General features: G+C 49.8%; 2 protein-coding genes across 7 annotated transcripts in view; both read left to right on the top strand.

The window, feature by feature from the left end:
• rasal2 (RAS protein activator like 2) overlaps positions 1-17,335 on the top strand; it is a 90,195-nt gene extending 72,860 nt beyond the window's left edge. For 4 of the 6 annotated variants that reach the window (XM_072363347.1, XM_072363344.1, XM_072363349.1 and 1 more), the window contains 13 exons: positions 1,013-1,166; positions 1,494-1,592; positions 1,907-2,461; positions 4,123-4,267; positions 5,497-5,641; positions 5,939-6,178; positions 6,255-6,456; positions 9,386-9,585; positions 9,662-10,613; positions 10,693-10,833; positions 13,076-13,278; positions 13,510-13,597; positions 16,655-17,335. In XM_072363347.1, coding sequence (XP_072219448.1) covers positions 1,013-1,166; positions 1,494-1,592; positions 1,907-2,461; positions 4,123-4,267; positions 5,497-5,641; positions 5,939-6,178; positions 6,255-6,456; positions 9,386-9,585; positions 9,662-10,613; positions 10,693-10,833; positions 13,076-13,278; positions 13,510-13,597; positions 16,655-16,822 — 3,292 coding nt within the window. In that variant the 3' untranslated portion in view covers positions 16,823-17,335. Of the gene's footprint in view, positions 1-1,012; positions 1,167-1,493; positions 1,593-1,906; positions 2,462-4,122; positions 4,268-5,496; positions 5,642-5,938; positions 6,179-6,254; positions 6,457-9,385; positions 9,586-9,661; positions 10,614-10,692; positions 10,834-13,075; positions 13,279-13,509; positions 13,598-13,759; positions 13,988-16,654 lie in introns of those variants that run through there. The other 2 variants (XM_072363345.1, XM_072363346.1) reach the window with 2 other exon arrangements.
• A 1,662-nt stretch (positions 17,336-18,997) lies between these two features.
• Positions 18,998-21,016, top strand: LOC140268519 (uncharacterized). Its single transcript, XM_072363427.1, has 2 exons — positions 18,998-19,202; positions 19,614-21,016. Exons 1-2 carry the CDS (start codon positions 19,031-19,033, stop codon positions 20,636-20,638), a joined length of 1,197 nt encoding a protein of 398 aa, XP_072219528.1. The 5' UTR covers positions 18,998-19,030; the 3' UTR covers positions 20,639-21,016.
• The last annotated feature ends 3,050 nt before the right edge of the window (positions 21,017-24,066 follow it).

Below are 24,066 nucleotides of genomic sequence, written 5' to 3'. Positions count from 1 at the left end.
AACCTACGGGTTCAAAGGTTCTTCAAGTGATCTCTGAGAGGTTTGGATTCAGCGCCAGCTCTGATTGGTCGGTGTGTTTGCAGCTGATCCAGGTTTATGTAACAGCAGGAGGATTTAAAGGGATTTCTGTTCATTTCTGAGGTTCTGTTGGTGGTTCTGTTGTTCAGAGGGAACAGGTCCAATCCCAGCTCCTCCTGGCAGCCCTCGCCTTTGGTTTGGGTCGTCCTCCTGCTCCAGAACCTGTCAGAACGGGTAGTTCCTCCAGAACCTGTCAGAACACGGGTAGTTTCTCCAGAACCTGTCAGAACGGGTAGTTCCTCCAGAACCTGTCAGAACACGGGTAGTTCCTCCAGAACCTGTCAGAACACGGGTAGTTCCTCCAGAACCTGTCAGAACACGGGTAGTTCCTCCAGAACCTGTCAGAACACGGGTAGTTCCTCCAGAACCTGTCAGAACACGGGTAGTTCCTCCAGAACCTGTCAGAACGGGTAGTTCCTCAGAACCTGTCAGAACGGGTAGTTCCAGGCAGGCTGTAAAGCGGTTCTGCTGAGTTCTGCTGGTTCTGAGGCTGAGCGGACTTTCGTACCGCAGCTCTGTTTGTGAACACCTCCTCATCACCTTCCCTCCTGGGGTCTGTAGCTAAACGCCGCCCTGCTCCGTCACGCTGCTGCCTGGCGCCGCCCTCCCAGCAGAGGTTGTTGCCATGGCGCATCCCGAGGGCGTCGTGCGATTGGCCGTCCCAGGACCTTGTTTGTGGGGAGGTGACGGCAGCGTCTGTCTGTCTGAGCGGAGCCCCCCTCACCTGGCTCTGGGGAGCCCCCCCGGGCTCTGGGGCTCTGGGGCTCTGGGGCTGTATTTCGTAGGTATTGCAGCTCTCCGGCTTGGCAGCTGACAGCAGGCGGGTCGGTGATGTCATTGTCATGGTGTCACAGAGCTGGTGGCGCCCCCTGCTGGATGGTTTCAGCCCAGTTTCCCCACCAGCTGATGGGTTGGTTTCCTTCCTGTGTTTCAGATCCCGCGGGCTTCCCAAGCTGAAGGAGTCGAGTTCTCACGAGTCCCTGCTGAGCCCCGGCAGCGCGGTGGAGGCTCTGGACCTGAGCATGGAGGAGGACGTGTTCATCAAGCCTCTGCACAGCAGCATCCTGGGACAGGAGTTCTGCTTCGAGGTGACCGCAGCATAAGCCCAGGCTCCCCTGAAGTGTCACCGGGGTGAAGCCTTCATTCAGCCTGCAGTTAATGATGTTTTCTCTCTGACTTACAGCTGGTTTGGAAGGAGTAAGAATCCGTTTTAGATCCTCCCAAACGAGACTGAAAATGGATTTTAGCTTAAAGTGTCAGTCCTGATGCAAAGTTAAAAAGGCCTCAGATGAGCTGCGTTTAAAAGCCGATTCAAATAGAAACGCTTCCTCAGCATCTTCCCTGGGTTAGGGACTAAGGAGGTTATTAGACTGCTGGTTGTTTTGATGAGTCATCGCTTTCCGTCTCACCCTCAGGTGACGTACTCGGGCGGCAGCAAATGTTTCAGCTGCACGTCGGCCTCGGAGAGAGACAAGTGGATGGAGAACCTGCGGAGGACCATTCAGCCCAACAAGGTGAGGCGTCTGATTAGAGTTCTGGGTCAGAGTCGGTTCTGGGTCAGAGTTCACGAGGAGGATTTCTGCTGCTTTAAGCTGTGGGAAAGGATTCTTCTTCACTTCCTTAAACCCCAGCAGCAGCGTGACCTCGGACCTGTGGGTTCAGTCCAGAGCAGGTAAACGGCTGCAGGGCTGGTTCTGACCGGGTTCTGCTCTGGGTCGGCTGTGGTTCCTCTGCAGCGGTACAGCCCTGAACGGCTCCTCTGAACAGAACCAGTTGGTCCTCGTGCCTGTGATTCGCAGAACGTGACGCCAGCTGTTTGTGTTTCCAGGACAACTGTCGGCGGGCGGAGAACACGCTGCGGCTGTGGATCATCGAAGCCAAAGACCTGCCGCCCAAGAAGAAGTACTTCTGCGAGCTGTGTCTGGACGACATCCTGTACGCCAGAACCACCAGCAAGACCCGCCACGACAGCCTGTTCTGGGGCGAGCACTTCGACTTCTGCAGCCTGCCCGCCGTGCACAGCGTCACCGTGCACATTTACCGCGACGTGGACAAGAAGAAGAAGAAGGACAAGAACAACTACGTGGGCCTGGTCAACATCCCGGTGTCGGGCGTAACGGGCCGGCAGTTCGTGGAGAAGTGGTACCCGGTCAGCACGCCGACCACCAGCAAGGCCAAAGGAGGCGGGCCGTCGATCCGCATCAAGTCGCGCTTCCAGACCATCGCCATCCTGCCCATGGAGCAGTACAAGGAGTTCGCCGAGTTCGTCACCAACAACTACACCATGCTGTGCTCGGTGCTGGAGCCCGTCATCAGCGTCAGGAACAAGGAGGAGATGGCGTGCGCGCTGGTGCACATCCTGCAGAGCACCGGCCGCGCCAAGGTGAGGGGAGTAAGGGCGAGCAGCTGGGGGCCGAGCCGCTGGGGGCCGAGCCGCTGGGGGCCGAGCCGCTGGGGGCCGGGCCGCTGGGGGCCGAGCCGCTGGGGGCCGAGCCGCTGGGGGCCGAGCCGCTGGGGGCCGAGCCGCAGGGGGCCGAGCCGCTGGGGGCCGAGCCGCTGGGGGCCGAGCCGCAGCGGTCTCTGGGTTTCCTGCCGCAGATCTGCTGTTCGTCCCCAGGGATCGAACTTATATTCATGTTTTATCAAGCAGGTGAAATTTAAAGCATGTTTGGATGGAAACAAGCGAACGATGAAGTTAAACCACACAAAGAGTTGATGAAAAAGTTAATTTAACGGCCGTTAGGATGAAATATTCCATTAGATTCAAACAGGGATCCTTAAAAAAGTCTAAATTATTCAGATTAATCACAGTTCAGCCTGATATTTGTTCCGGTTTTACATTTATGCCTTTGAAACACGCTCATCGCCGCCTCTTCCTCTTCTTCTTCCTCCTCTTCTTCCTCTTCCTCTTCTTCCTCCTCTTCTTCCTCTTCCTCTCCTCCTCTCCTCTTCCTCTTCTTCTTCCTCTTCTTCCTCTTCCTCCTCCTGCTCCTCTTCCTCTTCTTCTTCTTCTTCTTCTTCTTCTTCCTCCTCTTCTTCTTCTTCCTCCTCTTCTTCCTCTTCCTCCTCTTCTTCCTCTTCCTCCTCTTCCTCTTCCTCTTCTTCTTCCTCCTCTTCTTCTTCTTCCTCCTCTTCTTCCTCTTCCTCTTCTTCCTCCTCTTCTTCCTCTTCCTCTTCATCTCCTCCTCTCCTCTTCCTCTTCTTCTTCCTCTTCTTCCTCTTCCTCCTCCTGCTCCTCTTCCTCTTCTTCTTCTTCTTCCTCCTCTTCTTCTTCTTCCTCCTCTTCTTCCTCTTCCTCCTCTTCTTCCTCTTCCTCCTCTTCCTCTTCCTCTTCTTCTTCCTCTTCCTCTTCTTCCTCTTCCTCTTCTTCCTCCTCTTCTTCCTCTTCCTCTTCCTCTCCTCCTCTCCTCTTCCTCTTCTTCTTCCTCTTCTTCCTCTTCCTCCTCCTGCTCCTCTTCCTCTTCTTCTTCTTCTTCTTCCTCCTCTTCTTCTTCTTCCTCCTCTTCTTCCTCTTCCTCCTCTTCTTCCTCTTCCTCCTCTTCCTCTTCCTCTTCTTCTTCCTCCTCTTCTTCTTCTTCCTCCTCTTCTTCCTCTTCCTCTTCTTCCTCCTCTTCTTCCTCTTCCTCTTCATCTCCTCCTCTCCTCTTCCTCTTCTTCTTCCTCTTCTTCCTCTTCCTCCTCCTGCTCCTCTTCCTCTTCTTCTTCTTCTTCCTCCTCTTCTTCTTCTTCCTCCTCTTCTTCCTCTTCCTCCTCTTCTTCCTCTTCCTCCTCTTCCTCTTCCTCTTCTTCTTCCTCTTCCTCTTCTTCTTCCTCTTCCTCTTCTTCCTCATCTTCCTCTTCTTCTTCTTCTTCCTCCTCTTCTTCTTCTTCCTCTTCCTCCTCTTCTTTCTCTTCCTCCTCTTCCTCTTCCTCTTCTTCCTCCTCTCCTTCCTCCTCCTCTTCCTCCTCTTCCTCTTCCTCTTCTTCCTCTTCCTCCTCCTCCTCTTCTCCTTCCTCTCCTTCCTCTCCTTCCTCCTCCTTCCTCCTCCTCCTCCTCCTCCTCAGGACTTCCTGACAGACCTGGTGATGTCAGAGGTGGATCGCTGTGCCGACCACGACGTTCTGATCTTCAGGGAGAACACGCTGGCCACCAAAGCCATCGAGGAGTACCTGAAGCTGGTGGGACAGAAGTACCTGCACGACGCGCTGGGTGAGCCTCGTGCACACCTCGTGCACACCTCCTGGTTTCTGATACTAAAGCTCTGATGAAGATGATGCAGCCTCATCATCCTCCATCTGTCTCAGCGTTCTGAAAGGTTTCAGAGACTCGATAAGAAGAAAGAAGCTGAAAATAACTGCGTGCCATGTGGTCACAAACATCAGCTCTTTCATCACTTTCCTGCTATTATTGGCTGCAGTTCAGAATATTTCCCCCTCATGAATCTATTTATGGCCTCGTGTCTGAAAATAGCTCCGATCCTGCAGAATCTGCTGTGGTGTTTTCAGATCTTATCAAACATTCAGCGATTCATCACTTAACCATTAAAGTGCCGTCGGCCTCGGTTACAGTTCTGCTGAAACCTTAATGAAGGCTGTAAAAATCCAGCTTCTGCGCTGACAGTGAACGCCTCGCTGTCCATGAAATGTAAGAAATATTAAAGTAATTTAAACTCAAGTTCATTTTAGGGCCCTGATGCTGCTCCTATATGAGGCGTCCCTCAGGGGTCCATTCAGGGACCAGTTCTGTTTTCATGATACGAGCGACTTCTGATCCATTTGCTGTGATTAAAGACACCGTCTAACACGTTTAACGTTTGAACAGATAATGTGAGAAATGCTTTTACTCTCAACTCTTTTAACTCAACAGCATTACCTCAGGCCCACTTCCATAAGAACTCTGGGTTCAGTGTTCCTGTCAGTCAGGTTTATGCTCCCACACAACAACACGTTTTTAGAAACAGAAAAACAGATTCTGACAGATTTTGACCGATTCTGACTGATTCTGACTGATTCTGACGGATTCTGACGGATTCTGACCGATTCTGACTGATTCTGACTGATTCTGACCGATTCTGACGGTTTCTCACTGATTTTGACTGATTCTGACGGATTCTGACTGATTTTGACTGATTCTAACTGATTTTGACTGATTTTGACTGATTCTGACCGATTCTGACGGTTTCTCACTGATTTTGACTGATTTTGACTGATTCTAACTGATTCTGACCGATTCTGACTGATTCTAACTGATTTTGACTGATTTTGACTGATTCTGACTGATTCTGACGGATTCTGGCGGATTCTGACTGATTTTGACCGATTCTGACTGATTCTTGTTGCTTTGTTGCCAGCCGTTCGGTTCCTCCTCATCTTGTTGCTATGCAGGAAGCGGTTTCAGCCACTGAAATCGTTGTTTGTGGCGTTCGGTTCTGTCTGCAGGCGAGTTCATCAAAGCTTTGTACGAGTCGGACGAGAACTGCGAGGTGGATCCCAGCCGCTGCTCCGGCAGCGATCTGGCCGAGCATCAGAGCAACCTGAAGATGTGCTGCGAGCTCGCTTTCTGCAAGATCATCAACTCCTACTGGTACGACCGCAGCACACGTGCACACGTGCACACTTTACAGTTTCAGCTGTCATTCCTGATGTGCCTGAAACGCCTCGTTTGTTCTCCAGACTTTACCTCCTTTACTTAATGACCTCTGAGCATTTATCCTCTCTCTGGATCATTATTTATTTGATTTATTGTTATTATTTAGCTGGTTTTTAGTTCAGAGGAAGGTGTTTGTACAGCGAGTTAATGATTCGTCTTGTTAAAGTTTCCACAGTTTGAATGCTGCAGAGCCTTTAAACCAGCAGAAAACGTCTTCTTCCTTCTCCGCAGTGTGTTTCCTCGGGAGCTGAAGGAGGTGTTTGCGTCCTGGAAGCAGCAGTGCGTCGCCCGCAGCCATCCGCAGGACATCAGCAAGCGCCTGATCAGCGCCTCGCTCTTCCTGCGCTTCCTCTGCCCCGCCATCATGTCGCCATCGCTCTTCAGTCTGATGCAGGAATATCCCGACGACCGCACCTCCCGAACGCTCACGCTCATCGCCAAAGTCATCCAGAACCTCGCCAACTTCGCCAAGTGAGTATCTGCGGGCGCCACTCTGACCTCAGCGGGTGTTTTACTCTTTCTCCAACTGCACGTGTCTCCTCTGCAGGTTTGGAAACAAAGAGGAATATATGGCCTTCATGAATGACTTCCTGGAGCACGAGTGGGCGGGGATGATGCGTTTCCTGTCGGAGATCTCCAACCCGGAGACTCTGACCAACACGCCGGGCTTTGAGGGCTACATCGACCTCGGCCGCGAGCTGTCGGTGCTGCACGCTCTGCTGTGGGAGGTCGTCTCTCAGCTCGACAAGGTACACACCCAACAGTGTGTGTGCAGGTGGTAACTGACTGACTGAGAGTGCACGTTCTGCTGTGCACGGGAAAGTAGGGGTCGTGCACGGGAAAGTAGGGGTCGTGCACGGGAAAGTAGGGGTCGTGCACGGGAAAGTAGGGGTCGTGCACGGGAAGGTAGGGGTCGTGCACGGGAAAGTAGGGGTCGTGCACGGGAGAGTAGGGGTCGTGCACGGGAGAGTAGGGGTCGTGCACGGGAAAGTAGGGGTCGTGCACGGGAAGGTAGGGGTCGTGCACGGGAAAGTAGGGGTCGTGCACGGGAAAGTAGGGGTCGTGCACGGGAGAGTAGGGGTCGTGCACGGGAGAGTAGGGGTCGTGCACGGGAAAGTAGGGGTCGTGCACGGGAAAGTAGGGGTCGTGCACGGGAAAGTAGGGGTCGTGCACGGAAAGTAGGGGTCGTGCACGGGAAGGTAGGGGTCGTGCACGGAAAGTAGGGGTCGTGCACGGGAAAGTAGGGGTCGTGCACGGAAAGTAGGGGTCGTGCACGGGAAAGTAGGGGTCGTGCACGGGAGAGTAGGGGTCGTGCACGGGAAAGTAGGGGTCGTGCACGGGAAAGTAGGGGTCGTGCACGGGAGAGTAGGGGTCGTGCACGGGAGAGTAGGGCTCGTGCACGGGAAAGTAGGGCTCGTGCACGGGAAAGTAGGGGTCGTGCACGGGAAAGTAGGGGTCGTGCACGGAAAGTAGGGGTCGTGCACGGGAAGGTAGGGGTCGTGCACGGAAAGTAGGGGTCGTGCACGGGAAGGTAGGGGTCGTGCACGGGAAAGTAGGGGTCGTGCACGGGAAAGTAGGGGTCGTGCACGGGAAAGTAGGGGTCGTGCACGGGAAAGTAGGGGTCGTGCACGGGAAAGTAGGGGTCGTGCACGGAAAGTAGGGGTCGTGCACGGAAAGTAGGGGTCGTGCACGGGAAAGTAGGGGTCGTGCACGGAAAGTAGGGGTCGTGCACGGGAGAGTAGGGGTCGTGCACGGGAGAGTAGGGGTCGTGCACGGAAAGTAGGGGTCGTGCACGGGATACAAGCGCTTTGTCATGTACTCGCAAGACAGGAGGCGTGAATTCCTCAAAGATTTAGTAGAATTTCCTTAAAACTAATGGAAGACTAACTCCCGCTGTATGGAAAGCCAAGAGTGCCATTATTTCAGGATTATTACTGATGCTTAGTCACATGTTCATGTGAACATCTGCGACCTCGTTAATTACATTAATTATGTACATTATTTTACATTTATAGTATCTCTCAGTATCTGTGGCCTTTAGAAATCTTATTGATAAAATGTGGTTTTCATAAATTACATTTTTTACAAACTCCTAAAGAGTTAAAACAACCAGCTGTTGTCAGAAAAGAAAATTGTAAAAGCCAGTTAGCTTAGCACGATAGCACAACGTCATTGCTACAGCATCTCAGCAGAAAGCAGCCAGTACAGAAGGAAGCTAGCAGAGAACTGAAGGACGCTAGCAGAGAACAGAAGGAAGCTAGCAGAGAACAGAAGGAAGCTAGCAGAGAACTGAAGGACGCTAGCAGAGAACAGAAGGAAGCTAGCAGAGAACAGAAGGAAGCTAGCAGAGAACAGAAGGAAGCTAGCAGAGAACAGAAGGAAGCTAGCAGAGAACAGAAGGAAGCTAGCAGAGAACAGAAGGAAGCTAGCAGGGAACGTAAGGAAGCTAGCAGAGAACGTAAGGAAGCTAGCAGAGAACAGAAGGAAGCTAGCAGAGAACAGAAGGAAGCTAGCTGAGAACAGAAGGAAGCTAGCAGAGAACAGAAGGAAGCTAGCAGAGAACAGAAGGAAGCTAGCAGAGAACGTAAGGAAGCTAGCAGAGAACAGAAGGAAGCTAGCAGAGAACAGAAGGAAGCTAGCAGAGAACAGAAGGAAGCTTGCAGAGAACAGAAGGAAGCTAGCAGAGAACAGAAGGAAGCTAGCAGAGAACTGAAGGAAGCTAGCAGAGAACAGAAGGAAGCTAGCGGAGAACAGAAGGAAGCTAGCGGAGAACAGAAGGAAGCTAGCAGAGAACAGAAGGAAGCTAGCAGAGAACGTAAGGAAGCTAGCAGAGAACAGAAGGACGCTAGCAGAGAACTGAAGGAAGCAGAGAACAGAAGGAAGCTAGCAGAGAACAGAAGGAAGCTAGCAGAGAACAGAAGGAAGCTAGCAGAGAACAGAAGGAAGCTAGCAGAGAACAGAAGGAAGCTAGCAGAGAACATAAGGAAGCTAGCAGAGAACAGAAGGAAGCTAGCAGAGAATTGAAGGAAGCTAGCAGAGAACAGAAGGAAACTAGCAGAGAACAGAGGGAAGCTGGTTGTTGGAGTAGCGGCAGCTCTGACCTCGACAGCATTCACTTGTCATCAATCTTGAGTTTATTTCCAGATGTCAGTTATTCTAAATTAGTTCCGGTTAACGACTCGTTCCTAAAACAGCTCACAACTAGATTAGAGAACGTTTCTAACTGATTACAGTTGTTTAAATTGGTGGTTAAATTGTGTCTGTATCAGTTCTGGTTCCCCCTGCTGAGTCATCTGGTTATTGATCAGTGATCAGTGTGTGTGTGTGAGATGATAAAGCGGAGCTGAGGTCATTTGAGTTCATCTAACCTCATTAACACTGCGTGGCTGAGCATCACAGCATGGCCTGACCTCCTACCCTGCCTCCCTCACCTGTCTCACCTGTCGGAGCTCGGGCTCAGCATGGTTCTGTTGTGTCGTGGTTCTGTTCAGTAGAAGCATGTTGTTCTAGTTGGTTTGTTTTGGTTTCCATTAAGTTTCCCTCATGTTTTTTTTCCTCCTCCTCCTCCTCTTCCTCTTTCTGTTCACTTCCTGTCTCCTGCCACCATCTTGGTTTTGCTTCCCCACCACCTTCCATTCAAACCATCCACACACACACACGAACACTCGGCGACCCCAGGGTGAAAATTCCTTCCTGCAGGCCACCGTAGCGAAGCTGGGCCCGCTGCCGAGGATTCTGGGAGACATCACTCGGTGCCTGAGCGCTCCGACGCCCGTCCAGCAGCAGCTGCGGCGTTTCCAGGACCACAGCTCCGCCCACAACATCAGCGGCAGCATGTCGTCAGGGTTGCAGCGAATCTTTGAGGACCCGTCAGACAGGTTTGTGTCAAAATCTGTGAACAGCAACATGGCGGCACGCCACTTTGACGCTAACCGCTGTGCACTTGTCACACAGCCGCAGTGAGGCGCGTAGCCTGCAGTCTCCGGTTGGCGAGCTGATGGAGGGTTACGTCCGTGGTCAGCGCCCCCTGCTGTTGCAGCAGCATCCCTCCACCCACAGCAGCTTCTCTGACCAGGAGGAGCGTGACGGCCCGCTGCCGAACGGCCGCAGCATCTCTTTAGTCGACCTGCAGGACGCTCAGAGTCTGCACGGCCCCACTGGGCCGCCACCGCACCACGAGGCCCCGCCCCGCCTCAGCAGGGTGGGCTCTCAGGCCTCCATCGGGCACGGCCCGCCCCCTGTGACCTATCCTCACTCCAACCCTGTGACGCCGCAGCCGGCGCCGCACCAGTCCAAAGCCTCGCCCAGAGACAGTCAGCCGCAGAGCGCGCCGCAGGCAAGGCGGCCGCTGCACGTCTCCCTCAGCCAGCAGCGCAGCCTGCAGCCCCTGTCCTTCCAGAACCCCGTGTACCACCTGAGTAACCCCGCCCACAGCCTCGTGGCACGCTCCACACACTCGCTGCGGCAGGACTCCAGCTCTGAAAACCTGAGCACCGAGAGCTCGCACAACAGCCACAGCAACTCGGACGACTTTGGCAGCCAGGTGGGGGTCAAAGGTCGCGCAGCGTCCAACAGCAGCCTGGACGAGGTGGGCAGCAGGCGGAGCACGCAGAGCGAGGAGTGTTCTACGCCACGCCGCCACGCCCTGCCCGACCTACCGCTGGGCGCTGCCACCGCAGTCGCCATTCCCCGTCAGAGCACGACGACGGGTACCGCCCACATCATCAAGGTGGAGCAGCAGAGCCGAGGCGGCGGTGGGGCCAGGACGCCGCGCTCCCTTCCTCACAGCGCCTCGCTGCGCAGCAGCAGCAGCGCCAATACTGAGCCGGCGCCCGCCAACCGCCAGCAGCCCACCCTGGACAACGTGGCACCGCCCCCAAGGAGCGCCGCCAAGCAGTCGCCGCAGGTAATGCAGAACAGAACCCTGCTGATGGTGCGTCAGGGCTTCAGCTGTGGCTGTGGTGATGTCACTGGTCTGTGTGCAGGTGGCGTCGCCGGTGGAGGCAGTAGCGATGTCTCCAGTGGAGAGGACGGCGGCGTGGGTCCTGAACAACGGGCAGTACGACGAGAAGGAGGAAGAGGAGGGTGGAGAGAGGAGCCGAGAGGAGGGCAGGAACACTGAGAAGGTAAGAACACCTGGACAGGTGTGTGACAGGCTCACCTGGACAGGTGTGTGACGGGCTCACCTGGACAGGTGTGTGACGGGCTCACCTGGACAGGTGTGTGACGGGCTCACCTGGACAGGTGTGTGACAGGTGTGTGACAGGTGTGTGACAGGTGTGTGACGGGCTCACCTGGACAGGTGTGTGACAGGTGTGTGACGGGCTCACCTGGACAGGTGTGTGACAGGCTCACCTGGACAGGTGTGTGACAGGTGTGTGACAGGCTCACCTGGACAGGTGTGTGACAGGTGTGTGACAGGCCCACCTGGACAGGTGTGTGACGGGCTCACCTGGACAGGTGTGTGACGGGCTCACCTGAACAGGTGTGTGACGGGCTCACCTGGACAGGTGTGTGACAGGTGTGTGACGGGCTCACCTGGACAGGTGTGTGACGGGCTCACCTGGACAGGTGTGTGACAGGTGTGTGACGGGCTCACCTGGACAGGTGTGTGACAGGCTCACCTGGACAGGTGTGTGACAGGTGTGTGACAGGCTCACCTGGACAGGTGTGTGACAGGTGTGTGACAGGCTCACCTGGACAGGTGTGTGACAGGTGTGTGACAGGTGTGTGACGGGCTCACCTGGACAGGTGTGTGACAGGCTCACCTGGACAGGTGTGTGACAGGTGTGTGACGGGCTCACCTGGACAGGTGTGTGACAGGTGTGTGACAGGCTCACCTGGACAGGTGTGTGACAGGTGTGTGACAGGCTCACCTGGACAGGTGTGTGACGGGCTCACCTGGACAGGTGTGTGACGGGCTCACCTGGACAGGTGTGTGACGGGCTCACCTGGACAGGTGTGTGACAGGTGTGTGACAGGTGTGTGACAGGTGTGTGACGGGCTCACCTGGACAGGTGTGTGACAGGTGTGTGACGGGCTCACCTGGACAGGTGTGTGACAGGCTCACCTGGACAGGTGTGTGACAGGTGTGTGACAGGCTCACCTGGACAGGTGTGTGACAGGTGTGTGACAGGCTCACCTGGACAGGTGTGTGACAGGTGTGTGACGGGCTCACCTGGACAGGTGTGTGACAGGCTCACCTGGACAGGTGTGTGACAGGTGTGTGACAGGCTCACCTGGACAGGTGTGTGACAGGTGTGTGACAGGTGTGTGACAGGCTCACCTGGACAGGTGTGTGACAGGTGTGTGACAGGCTCACCTGGACAGGTGTGTGACAGGTGTGTGACAGGTGTGTGACAGGTGTGTGACAGGCTCACCTGGACAGGTGTGTGACAGGTGTGTGACAGGCTCACCTGGACAGGTGTGTGACAGGTGTGTGACAGGTGTGTGACAGGCTCACCTGGACAGGTGTGTGACAGGTGTGTGACAGGCTCACCTGGACAGGTGTGTGACAGGTGTGTGACGGGCTCACCTGGACAGGTGTGTGACAGGCTCACCTGGACAGGTGTGTGACAGGTGTGTGACAGGTGTGTGACAGGCTCACCTGGACAGGTGTGTGACAGGTGTGTGACAGGCTCACCTGGACAGGTGTGTGACAGGTGTGTGACGGGCTCACCTGGACAGGTGTGTGACAGGCTCACCTGGACAGGTGTGTGACAGGCTCACCTGGACAGGTGTGTGACAGGTGTGTGACAGGCTCACCTGGACAGGTGTGTGACAGGTGTGTGACGGGCTCACCTGGACAGGTGTGTGACAGGCTCACCTGGACAGGTGTGTGACGGGCTCACCTGGACAGGTGTGTGACGGGCTCACCTGGACAGGTGTGTGACGGGCTCACCTGGACAGGTGTGTGACAGGTGTGTGACGGGCTCACCTGGACAGGTGTGTGACGGGCTCACCTGGACAGGTGTGTGACAGGCTCACCTGGACAGGTGTGTGACAGGTGTGTGACGGGCTCACCTGGACAGGTGTGTGACGGGCTCACCTGGACAGGTGTGTGACGGGCTCACCTGGACAGGTGTGTGACAGGTGTGTGACAGGCTCACCTGGACAGGTGTGTGACAGGTGTGTGACGGGCTCACCTGGACAGGTGTGTGACGGGCTCACCTGGACAGGTGTGTGACGGGCTCACCTGGACAGGTGTGTGACAGGTGTGTGACAGGCTCACCTGGACAGGTGTGTGACGGGCTCACCTGGACAGGTGTGTGACGGGCTCACCTGGACAGGTGTGTTATTTCCCACGTGAGAACAGCAGCCTTCCGTAAAGGAAACTTCCCTCTGCCTGACGGTTGGTGTCTCCTGCAGTACGAGCTGGAGATCTCTCACCTGAAGGAGCGTCTGCGGCTGTCTGGACGCCGTCTGGAGGAGTACGAGCGGCGGCTGCTGGCTCAGGAGCAGCAGATGCAGAAGCTGCTGCTCGAGTACAAGAACCGTCTGGAGGACAGCGAGGAGCGACTGAGGAGGCAGCAGGAGGAGAAGGACAGCCAGATGAAGAGCATCATCTGCAGGTACGGTCCAGCTGCAGCCATCAGAAGCAGGAAGCTTCATCAGATATGAAGAAGTAAAAACTGATTAAATAGATTCATTTAAATGAACAATTAATGATCTGAAACAAACACCAAACAGTTTCCTCTTTCTTAAGGACATCACTTTCAGATCCTGGTCCTCTGCTGTAGTTAGTTTTTACGGGTTCATCCCTTGAGTTCGGCGCCTTCTTTAAAGTTCTCACGTGTCTGCAGGCTGATGGCGGTGGAGGAGGAGCTAAAGCGGGACCACGCTGAGATGCAGGCGGTGATTGAAGCCAAACAGAAGATCATCGACGCTCAGGTACAGAAACATCTTCACCGGGCTGAGGTGCAGCCGCCCGTTTGAGCGCTTTAAAGGTTTTATGGCGCCGCAGTGTGATGATGTCACACGTTTGATCAGCGGTCCTGGTCAGCGGCTGCAGGTTTAGTTTGATTCTTCTCATCGTCTCTCCACTGATTTCAGGTCAGTAACGGATGTGAAAAAAACCAATCAGGCAAGTAACTGTAGCCCCGCCCCCCCCCGCACCACGCTGGTTTTATCCTGTTTTTATTTTTATTTTTTTATCAAAACACCGTCAACAAGAAGCGCCGACACGCCTCACACCTGTTCAGCCAATCAGGGAGCTCTCATGGTTGGTCCTGAGCCAGAAGAAGTCAGACAGATGTGCTGATCCAGATGTGCTGGGCTCAGCTCAGCCTCCGGCTGGTTTAACTCGATTGGTTGGCACCTGAGCTGCAGGTGTGCTGACGTGTGGCGCTCTCAGCTGGTTTGATTTCAGTTTGGCTGCAGACCCCCACCTCCTCCTCACCCCCCCCCCCCCCCCCCCCCCCCCCCCCCCCCTCCTCTGACCCAGCGGAGCTTCCTGTTCACCCTTTCAGAATAAGAGTCGGCGGACAGGTCGGTCACTGCTGCTGATCAGCTGCAGTGAAGCTTCAGCCTCACCTTTTCATTGGTTTGAGCTTTTTTGGCCTGATTTGTCCTGCTGCTGCCTCCAAACTGTGGACTTTATTTAGTTCTGCTGTCGGGTCAAAACCACCAGTCTGACGCGATGATTCTGGGGTGTAATGGGTTGTCTGGGCACTTCATATGAAAGTTGTTAAAGGGACGTTAAACAGATGCTTTTATCCAGCACATGGTGGGAATGTGCGGTTCAGAATGAATGTGCTATGATTCAACCGACCAATCACAGAGCTGAACACGTCTTAACGACATCTTAACAACAGATGTGATGACGGACCGGCGGAGTTCAAACGGAACAGAATTCAGGAGGTTCAGAAGCCTTCGTGTTGAAATTATGATGAAAGCTTCAAGGGCGTCCCATCCCGACCCTTGGTCCCGACCCTTGGTCCCGACCCGGCCTCATTTCTTTATAACCTTTCTGTAACCTTTAAAGTGTCCTGATCAATAGTTCTGCAGCTTTCTGTGATCTTTAAAGTGTCCTGATCAACAGTTCTGCAGCTTTCTGAAACCTTTAAAGTGTCCTGATCAACAGTTCTGCAGCTTTCTGTAACCTTTAAAGTGTCCTGATCAATAGTTCTGCAGCTTTCTGTGATCTTTAAAGTGTCCTGATCAACAGTTCTGCAGCTTTCTGAAACCTTTAAAGTGTCCTGATCAATAGTTCTGCAGCTTTCTGAAACCTTTAAAGTGTCCTGATCAATAGTTCTGCAGCTTTCTGAAACCTTTAAAGTGTCCTGATCAACAGTTCTGCAGCTTTCTGTAACCTTTAAAGTGTCCTGATCAACAGTTCTGCAGCTTTCTGAAACCTTTAAAGTGTCCTGATCAATAGTTCTGCAGCTTTCTGAAACCTTTAAAGTGTCCTGATCAATAGTTCTGCAGCTTTCTGAAACCTTTAAAGTGTCCTGATCAACAGTTCTGCAGCTTTCTGTAACCTTTAAAGTGTCCTGATCAACAGTTCTGCAGCTTTCTGAAGCCTTTAAAGTGTCCTGATCAACAGTTCTGCAGCTTTCTGTAACCTTTAAAGTGTCCTGATCAACAGTTCTGCAGCTTTCTGAAACCTTTAAAGTGTCCTGATCAACAGTTCTGCAGCTTTCTGAAACCTTTAAAGTGTCCTGATCAATAGTTCTGCAGCTTTCTGAAACCTTTAAAGTGTCCTGATCAATAGTTCTGCAGCTTTCTGAAACCTTTAAAGTGTCCTGATCAACAGTTCTGCAGCTTTCTGTAACCTTTAAAGTGTCCTGATCAACAGTTCTGCAGCTTTCTGAAACCTTTAAAGTGTCCTGATCAACAGTTCTGCAGCTTTCTGAAACCTTTAAAGTGTCCTGATCAACAGTTCTGCAGCTTTCTGAAACCTTTAAAGTGTCCTGATCAACAGTTCTGCAGCTTTCTGAAACCTTTAAAGTGTCCTGATCAACAGTTCTGCAGCTTTCTGAAACCTTTAAAGTGTCCTGATCAACAGTTCTGCAGCTTTCTGTAACCTTTAAAGTGTCCTGATCAATAGTTCTGCAGCTTTCTGAAACCTTTAAAGTGTCCTGATCAATAGTTCTGCAGCTTTCTGAAACCTTTAAAGTGTCCTGATCAATAGTTCTGCAGCTTTCTGTAACCTTTAAAGTGTCCTGATCAACAGTTCTGCAGCCTTCTGAAGCCTTTAAAGTGTCCTGATCAATAGTTCTGCAGCTTTCTGAAACCTTTAAAGTGTCCTGATCAACAGTTCTGCAGCTTTCTGAAACCTTTAAAGTGTCCTGATCAATAGTTCTGCAGCTTTCTGAAACCTTTAAAGTGTCCTGATCAATAGTTCTGCAGCTTTCTGAAACCTTTAAAGTGTCCTGATCAATAGTTCTGCAGCTTTCTGTAACCTTTAAAGTGTCCTGATCAACAGTTCTGCAGCTTTCTGAAACCTTTAAAGTGTCCTGATCAATAGTTCTGCAGCTTTCTGAAACCTTTAAAGTGTCCTGATCAACAGTTCTGCAGCTTTCTGTAACCTTTAAAGTGTCCTGATCAACAGTTCTGCAGCTTTCTGAAGCTCTTTCAGTGCATTGATCACCTGGCTGCTACTTACCCTCTTAACCCCAGTGAGGGTTCACTTAGTTTTTCACTCACTGCTTCTGTGTTTGGTCTCAGTTTTTGCTCCAGAAGTAATGACACCGTTTTCATCTGAGGGTTCACTAAGTTTATCACCTGACCCGTGAAACCTTTAAGGTGTAACTGACCTGTAACTAAATATCTGAAGCGTCAGTGTAAATAAAGTTAACCTGGTGAATTTAATCCCAAACGTTGACGGTGTGGTTTTAACCCGACAGTGTTTTTACTTTCCGTAACCGTCACAAACCTCGTTGTTTCAGTTCGTCTGTCTGTCTGACCTAATGCCCCCCCCCCACCTTCCTGTCTCTGTCCAATCAGGAGAAGCGAATCGACTCCCTGGACGCGGCGAACTCGCGGCTGATGGCGGCGCTGACGCAGGTGAAGGAGCGTTACAGCGCGCCGAACCTCCGCAACGGCCTGTCGCCCAGCAACCCCACAAAACTGTCCATCACTGAGAACGGAGAGTTCAAGAACAGCAGCTGCTGATTGGCCCAGCCGTGCATCAGGGGCGGGGCTTCAGACACGAGGGCCCGCCCCCCTCAGTGAGGAGCTGTGGATAAGAGACAGAAAGGATTTAAAGATGTAAATACTGAAGTTTGATCTGTTCGGTGTACAGAGCGTGTGTGTGTGTGTGTGTGTGTGTGTGCGTGAGTGCACGTGCGTGTGTGCGTGCACGTGGCATCACAGAAGCACAGTGAAGAAGAATCAAACCAAAAGATGAACTAAAGCGTTTTCTAACTGACTTTTTTAAGGTTTTTATTTGAAGCTTCTGGTTTTTGTTGTTGAGGCTGAACTCGGTTTTCTTCAGTTTTCTTCTGATGTTTCAGAGTTTCGTTTGTTTTTGTTTGGTGGTTTTTTATTGACGAGTTGTTGTGGGTTTTAATTTATTCCTCCTCGCTCTCGTCCTGTTGCCGATCTACTGAACGACTCCCGGAGCTTCGGGGTCGAACGTCGCACCTGTCTGCTGTCCCGTGTTGAGAATAAAGCTGCCTGAAAGCCCTCCGTGTTCTCATCTCTGCTGTTGGCATGGAAACGGACTCAGATCAATAACCCGTCTGATCACACTGATTCTGGTTCATTGAGCTCATTTCAGATTCACAACAAGTCACTCTGGTCCGATCCCCGTCCTGAAACCTCCATCAGAACCAGAACCAGGAAGGGTCCAGGACCAGCTGGGGCTGAGAGGACAGGAAAGAGGGGACAACAGGCATTTAGACTGTTTGATTGTTCCGTTTAAAGTAGAAAGTGTTCACAGCAGAACTAAATGAACCCTCCTCAGTTTCACACTGAAGCTGCTGTTAAAAACGTCACGTGGTCAAAGAAATGTTCCCACATGAAATCCTTAAAGTCTGAAACCACAAATGTCCAATAAATATTCTACAGAAACAGCTGCAGAAAAACACATATATACACACAGATCTATATCTCTAGAACTTTATATCTATAGAGATGTACATCTGTGTGTTTCAGGTAACTTTTGAAGTGAGGCCAGAATGAAAAGTTTTTCCTCACAGAAAACATGATAAAAAGTTTCTGCATTTTGTCTTCAGCTAAATGTGATGAAATAAAAGAGTAAAAGTGTCACGCCTGAGAGGTCAGAGGTCAACATGAAGACAAACTCTTTAGAATCTAAAATGTTTTAATGTAATACAGGCTTTTATTTTGGTGATTCCATATTTCCGGTGGGTCGAACTGCTTCGTTCTGATGAACTTTTTCCATCTTCATGATGAATGAAACGGAAGAAACTTTCTCAGAAGCTCTTTGGTCATCCCAATAAAAGTTGAAAGATTTTAATGTGCTGACTCATCATAAACGGCCTGTTTTACTCAGAAAGACTCAATCTTCTTCCTGTGACAGCTTTATTTCTCTCTGAGATGACGTCACAACGAACAGCTGTTGACGGATGTGAACAGCAGGTGGCGCTCACTCTTAAAGTTCTGCTGTGGGGTGGAAGAATGAGGGGTGGAAACTACTTTCAGGTTTTGGGATGGTATCCGTATGGTGAAGTGTTTCAGTAGATGGGATTATTTCAGATATTTCTACCAACTCTTCCTGTTTCAGACTTTTACCTTTATTTTACTGTAGATAATTCAGAAACCCCTGAAGAACACTGGATTAGTAATTACATTTGACTTTTAAACTTCTAAAATATGGAACATTTACATTTTATTCGATAACTGGTTGATGAATATTAATTGAATATTAATAGAACAACTTTACACAGTTTACATTTATCGGACGTCCGCAGTTTCTTTTCTAAATCAGTACGAACACAAAGTGGAAATAAGGAAAAACTATTTTTTACTGTTGCTTTTTTATTATTATAGCAGATTAGATCCAACTCCCTTTAATCATGTCTGAATGACACTGACATTAAATTTAAATTTAAATAGCTAAAATCAGTTTTATACGGTTCTTTTTCAACAGACTTGAACAACTGGTGTGAAAGCCCTTTGAGTAGAAAAGGTTTGCAGGTTCAGTCCATTTACCTTTTAAACAGAAGTTACACAACATTTGTCCTTTAGCCTGTAAATTACCGCAAAGAGGATAAATAAAGTTCTCTTCTGAGAGGAGGCGGAACCCTCCGGCGGGACAGTCACAGTGTGACACACACCGGAAGTAAACGGCTTTATGGACTCAGCTGGAGGACGGTGGTGTTGTCTGAGCTGAATGTCTGAGTGTGAGCAGCAACAATGTCTTCAGCTCAGCATCTGAGAGAGTTTATCAGCCAGCGACTAACTGCTGCTGCTGAAGAAATATTCACAGAGTTTGAGAAAACCATCGTCCAGTACGAGGAAGAGATCGACCGTCAGCGCAGACTGCTGGAAATCACCTGGAAACCCCGAATAAACTCCCACACAGCAGGTACGGAACACCGTGATGGGCTGCATGAACTCACACATGAATCTGACTGATGGAGGATCCTGATCAGAGCTCTACGTTACATTTATTTCAGGCTCACAGAGAAAGTTACGGTGCAGCTGCAGCTATTTTTCAGACAGAAATAACATGAATGTGTTTAAAAGCAGAAACATTTAGAGTCAAACTCACAGTCTGTAGAAGAAACAGGAGAGTGTAGAAAGAGGAGAGAAAGTTTCGTTATGTTTGTTTCCAGCTGCTGACAGAAGTTTTTAACTGAACAAAGTCATCTCAGGGAATTTGTGTGCATCAATAAAGCTGAAGCCACAGAAAAGTGTTTGGTTGACCTTCTTCTTCTTGTGTCCCACAAACACCTGCTGTGTTGTTTCATTCCTTTATTCTCCTCTGTCCCTTCAGACTTCACACACAAACATGCGTTTGAGGAAGAAGATGTTTTTGCTGATCAACAGCTCTGTGAACAGGAGAGGAACTCCAGTCCGGACCTGGAGGAACCAGGATTTCCACAGATTAAAGAGGAACAGGAGGAACGCTGTAGTCCGGAGAGCATTGAAACTGAACTGAAGCTGGAGACTGACGCCTTTATGGTGAATCCTCCTCATGAGAGAAGTGAACCAGAACCAAACAATGAGCAGCTCCGCTCTTACATCACACCTGTAGCTGATAACCAAGATCAGGAAGGAGACAAAGAAGACGCAGTTCACAGTAAAAATGTTGACAGCTTTCCCAAGTCGAACAGTAAACACAATACTGACACCTGCATAAGATGTGACATTTGTGGAAAAGCCTTTGAAAAGAAGTACCAAGTTAGGAAGCATCACAGGATCCACACAGGCGTGAAGCCGCATGCTTGCAAAACATGCGGGAAAAGATTCTATGAACTGTCAGTATTATCATATCATGAAAGAACTCATACGGGCGAGAGGCCGTATTCTTGCAAAACATGTGGGAAAAGCTTTAGAGGAAGTGATAAATTAGTCCTCCATCTGAGAACTCACACAGGAGAGAAGCCATATTCATGCAAAATATGTGGGAAAAGTTTCGTTAAAAGCAGTAATTTGACTGTCCACATTAGGACCCACACCGGTGAGAGGCCCTGCGTCTGTAACACCTGCGGAAAGGGATTTACTGACCTGTCAGCACTGAACAAGCACAAGGCCATTCATACAGGGGAAAAGCCCTTCAGTTGTAAAACATGTGGAAGAGGTTTCAGTCAAAATAGTCATATGATTGTGCACATGAGGACTCACACAGGAGAAGAGCCTTATACCTGCAACACCTGCGGGAAACGTTTCAAACAGTCCTCGACCCTAAAAAACCACATCAGGACTCACACAGGGGAAAAGCCTTTCCACTGTAACACCTGTGGCCGAGGATTTATGCGCCCATCGATGTTGAAAAATCACCTCAGAACTCACAAATGAGGAGTATCAGGACATATCCTGATACAGAAAGATATGTCATCGGAAACGAACAGGTGCAGGTGAAGAAAACGTGTTTCTGCTTCAACAACAATCACGTGTTTATTTATCGATCATAGCTGCTGTCAGGGTGTCAGACCACACAGTCGATTGAATCTTAAAAGAAGCGTCTTTACAGCAGCGTTTAATGTCTTCAGGAAATGTTTTCACTGGATCCACGTACAGGTGATAATATACTACTGTGGTAAAGTTTGATTCTCTGAATAGTTTGAACATTAAAGGGATTCACTGAAACTCTACTTTGAGTTTCACCATGAGAGCAGCTTTGATGACCCACGGCTTCACCACTGGAGGTCCCAGCTCATGTTAACGTACACATCAACAGCTGCAACTCGATCTGAATAAAAGGACTTTGATGATAAACGTTTCTTTTTCTTTAGCCCTTTGGGGCATTTTGCTCATACTTTCCGTCCCTGTGGGGGGATTTATGCTCACAGATCTTTTCTCTCTGAGGGTAATTAGCTATGAGCTCATGTTTCAGTCAGCGTGCAGACGTGCGCCAACGTGCACACTTTCACTCAGCTTAAACTGGCCGGAGAAGCTTTTAAGGAGGCAGAAGGAGAATGTTCTTCATGCTCAGTGTTGAACAGCTTTAGCACTTTTCTCCACTTGTTCTTCTTACTTTAGTTTTTACGTTGATTTCACCGTGAACGAGGCGTTTAAAGTAGGTCAGACGCAGATCTTATGGAATCCAACAATCATGGGATGTAATTTCCATGGTGTCACGCTGCTCTGCAGGAATCAGCCAAAAGGTGCGTCACCATCTCACAGTTTATTTACAGTCCTGTTGGACACATTTATACTGAATATGTTCTTTTTTGTGCTCTTTATTGTTCTTGGGCAAACTGCAGTTTCTGGAGGGTAAAACTTCTGAGCGTGTTTATTGGAGCTCTTCCACATGCTGGTTGCAGGATGGCTGCTACCTGCTTCCAGCCAACACCTCCCCAGGCAGGCACGGGGTAGATGAACCTGCAGAGTCTGACAAATTAAACATGAACTCAGCAGCCTCAGGGTTTTATTAACTCATCCCAAGCTGTAATCGAGCAGCCAAAGGCAGCTGAACAGCTTATTCTCCAGCTCCAAATGTGTTTCTAACACACAGATGAAGGAAGGGCCACGATACAATCTGACAGACTGGAGCCCGGAAGAAAAGCTGTGAAATAAAAGCTTAATTAAGTTCTACAAGCCCGAGACACCACAACAACATGAAAATGTGATTGTAACAATGATGTTTACAGGCGCAGAACAGAAGAGTATAAAGCATTCAATGCAATAAAACCCAAAGGGCAACATGAACCAGAACCAGGCCGAACGAGGCTGTTAATAACAGGACAAGATAAATTAAGCTCCATCCTTCAACACAACCCATAAAGACCGAAGAAGAACAGAAACCCAGAAGAACCTCAGTAAAGCTCAACAGAAATCAGGAAAACACTGTAACAGCACCCATCATTTTAACTCCGTTAAACCAACATCCTTCTTTCAGGCTCTCTGTCTCACAGCCAAAAAGTGAAAAACCTTCCTTCATGTTCTGAGGCTACATGTGAATATTAATAGTTAGAACCTCAGAATGTGACCGTTAGTATTTATGCTTCATCTGTGAGTTTAATCATGCAAAAAGCAGTGAAAGCCTGAGGAGAGTCAACGGATGGAGCGTTTTCAGATCCCAAATGAACTCAATCAAACCGGTTTACACACCAAGTCAGCAGTTAGTCAACTTTAAACTGTTTATTCATTCTTTTACTTTCAGGAGATATTGTCACAGATATGAAATTTAAAACATTTCTTATTGTTATTCAGGGAATCTGAGGAAACGTCTTTGTTTTCAGTCTCAAAGCTTTTTTTTACGCTTTCATCCAGCTGAAACGATGTCTGTCATGTTGCCTTCAGGAAACGTGGGAACTCCAACAACGCTCTCGTGCACGGTATTAACCTGGTTACCGGTGAAGATAACTGACACAGTTTCAGCCGTTTGGCTCAGAGGTGATTTACATTTCCCACAAAGCAGATCACATGAAGAACACACGTATCCAGATAAGAACATCAGAGACCCCCCCACACACTTAAAGGGGAACTCCGGTGTTTTTAAACCTTATTTCTGGCATGAAATACGTTCATCTGCTCACCGAGAACAGTTTGGTGAAAGTCGGCGTCCTTCGGAAGATATTTAAACACCTGCAGGACGACCTGGAAGACGCCATGTTGCAGTGACGCTTTGTGGCTCATTATGTTTTAATGTTTTACATAATTTGAATCAAAAGAATCTGAGCTTCTAACATACATATAACAACTTCCAGCAGGTGAAGCAGCGCAGGTGCGTAAGGAACAGCCTGCAGGTGGCGCTAACTTAAAGGCTGTGACATCACAAACTTAAGTGACACTTTCATTTGATTTAGCTTTTTATTCTCCATCATCACACTTCTGCTCAGGTAAAATCAGGCTTTCAGGGACTTCCTTCAGCTGTTCAGGCTCTGGACCGGAGTCAATAACGGGCCACAAAGATTAAAGGTGAAAATACAGCATCCATAATAATCCATCACAAAGGAAAGTGGGACTTCATCTGCAGAGACAGCCAGAGCTAAACTCTGGAGAAACAGATGTTCATGGAGCTTCTTCACAGAGGAGATCAGACAGTTTGACTGACAGGACAGATGATCAGAGGAGCTGAGTTTTTACCACCGTGATTTAGACCAGGACTTAAGTACTCAGTGTCAGTGACCTGCTCAAACTCAGGCTTAAGCATCCCAAAGCAATGCAAAGCAAAGTGTTAACAATAAATACATAAACAGCATTCAGAGTACAATTCTGCTGCCATTATGCTGGACAGGACAAAATAAATAAATAAAAATAAATCGGCCGATATGGATTGGCCCATTGTCAACAATAGCCGATCTAGAATCGTCTATATCGGTGCCGAATATCGGATCGGTGCATCCCTAATCCTAAAGTTTAATCTCTCCTGATGAGAGTCGGTCAGCAGTGAAACTTCCTGTCGATGGAAGCTCTGAGTTTTGTGTTAATGCTGGTTGTTGAAACACAGTAAATATTATCAGCTGCACTCACCAGGGTTCGACTCAGATGTTGAGAAAGAACAGATGAACTCAGTTTATTTCTCTTCAGACAGAAACACGGAGGTTTGTCTGCTCTGCAGCTCTGCGTCACTCTGACAGACTTTAACTTTCATTTCAGGAAAATGAAACTCGTTCCAGTGTTGGTCCGCCTCCTGCTGCACCTGTTTTTCAGCATTTGTTTCCTCCTTCAGGTTCAGGTTCAGATTATTTACAGACTTTTGGCACCAGATGAGTTCATAGGAGAAAGATTTTTATGAGTTTATTACACTTTACTGCACAAAACGTGTTAAAACCCACTTC

This window comes from Leuresthes tenuis, unplaced genomic scaffold (assembly GCF_036924035.1).
Source record: "Leuresthes tenuis unplaced genomic scaffold, fLeuTen1.0.hap1 SCAF_14, whole genome shotgun sequence".
Lineage (NCBI taxonomy): Eukaryota > Metazoa > Chordata > Actinopteri > Atheriniformes > Atherinopsidae > Leuresthes > Leuresthes tenuis.
The sequence above is the reverse complement of the archived record's forward strand: the minus strand, read 5'-3'. Positions and strand labels throughout refer to the sequence as shown.

What these genes read in the sequence shown, in the direction of transcription:
- LOC140268519 (XM_072363427.1), top strand. Translation starts at nt 19,031, where the DNA reads ATGTCTTCAGCTCAGCATCTGAGAGAGTTTATCAGCCAGCGACTAACT. An exon ending in AATAAACTCCCACACAGCAG is followed by an intron (nt 19,203 to 19,613) that starts GTACGGAACACC and finishes CTGTCCCTTCAG; the next exon opens with ACTTCACACACAAACATGCG.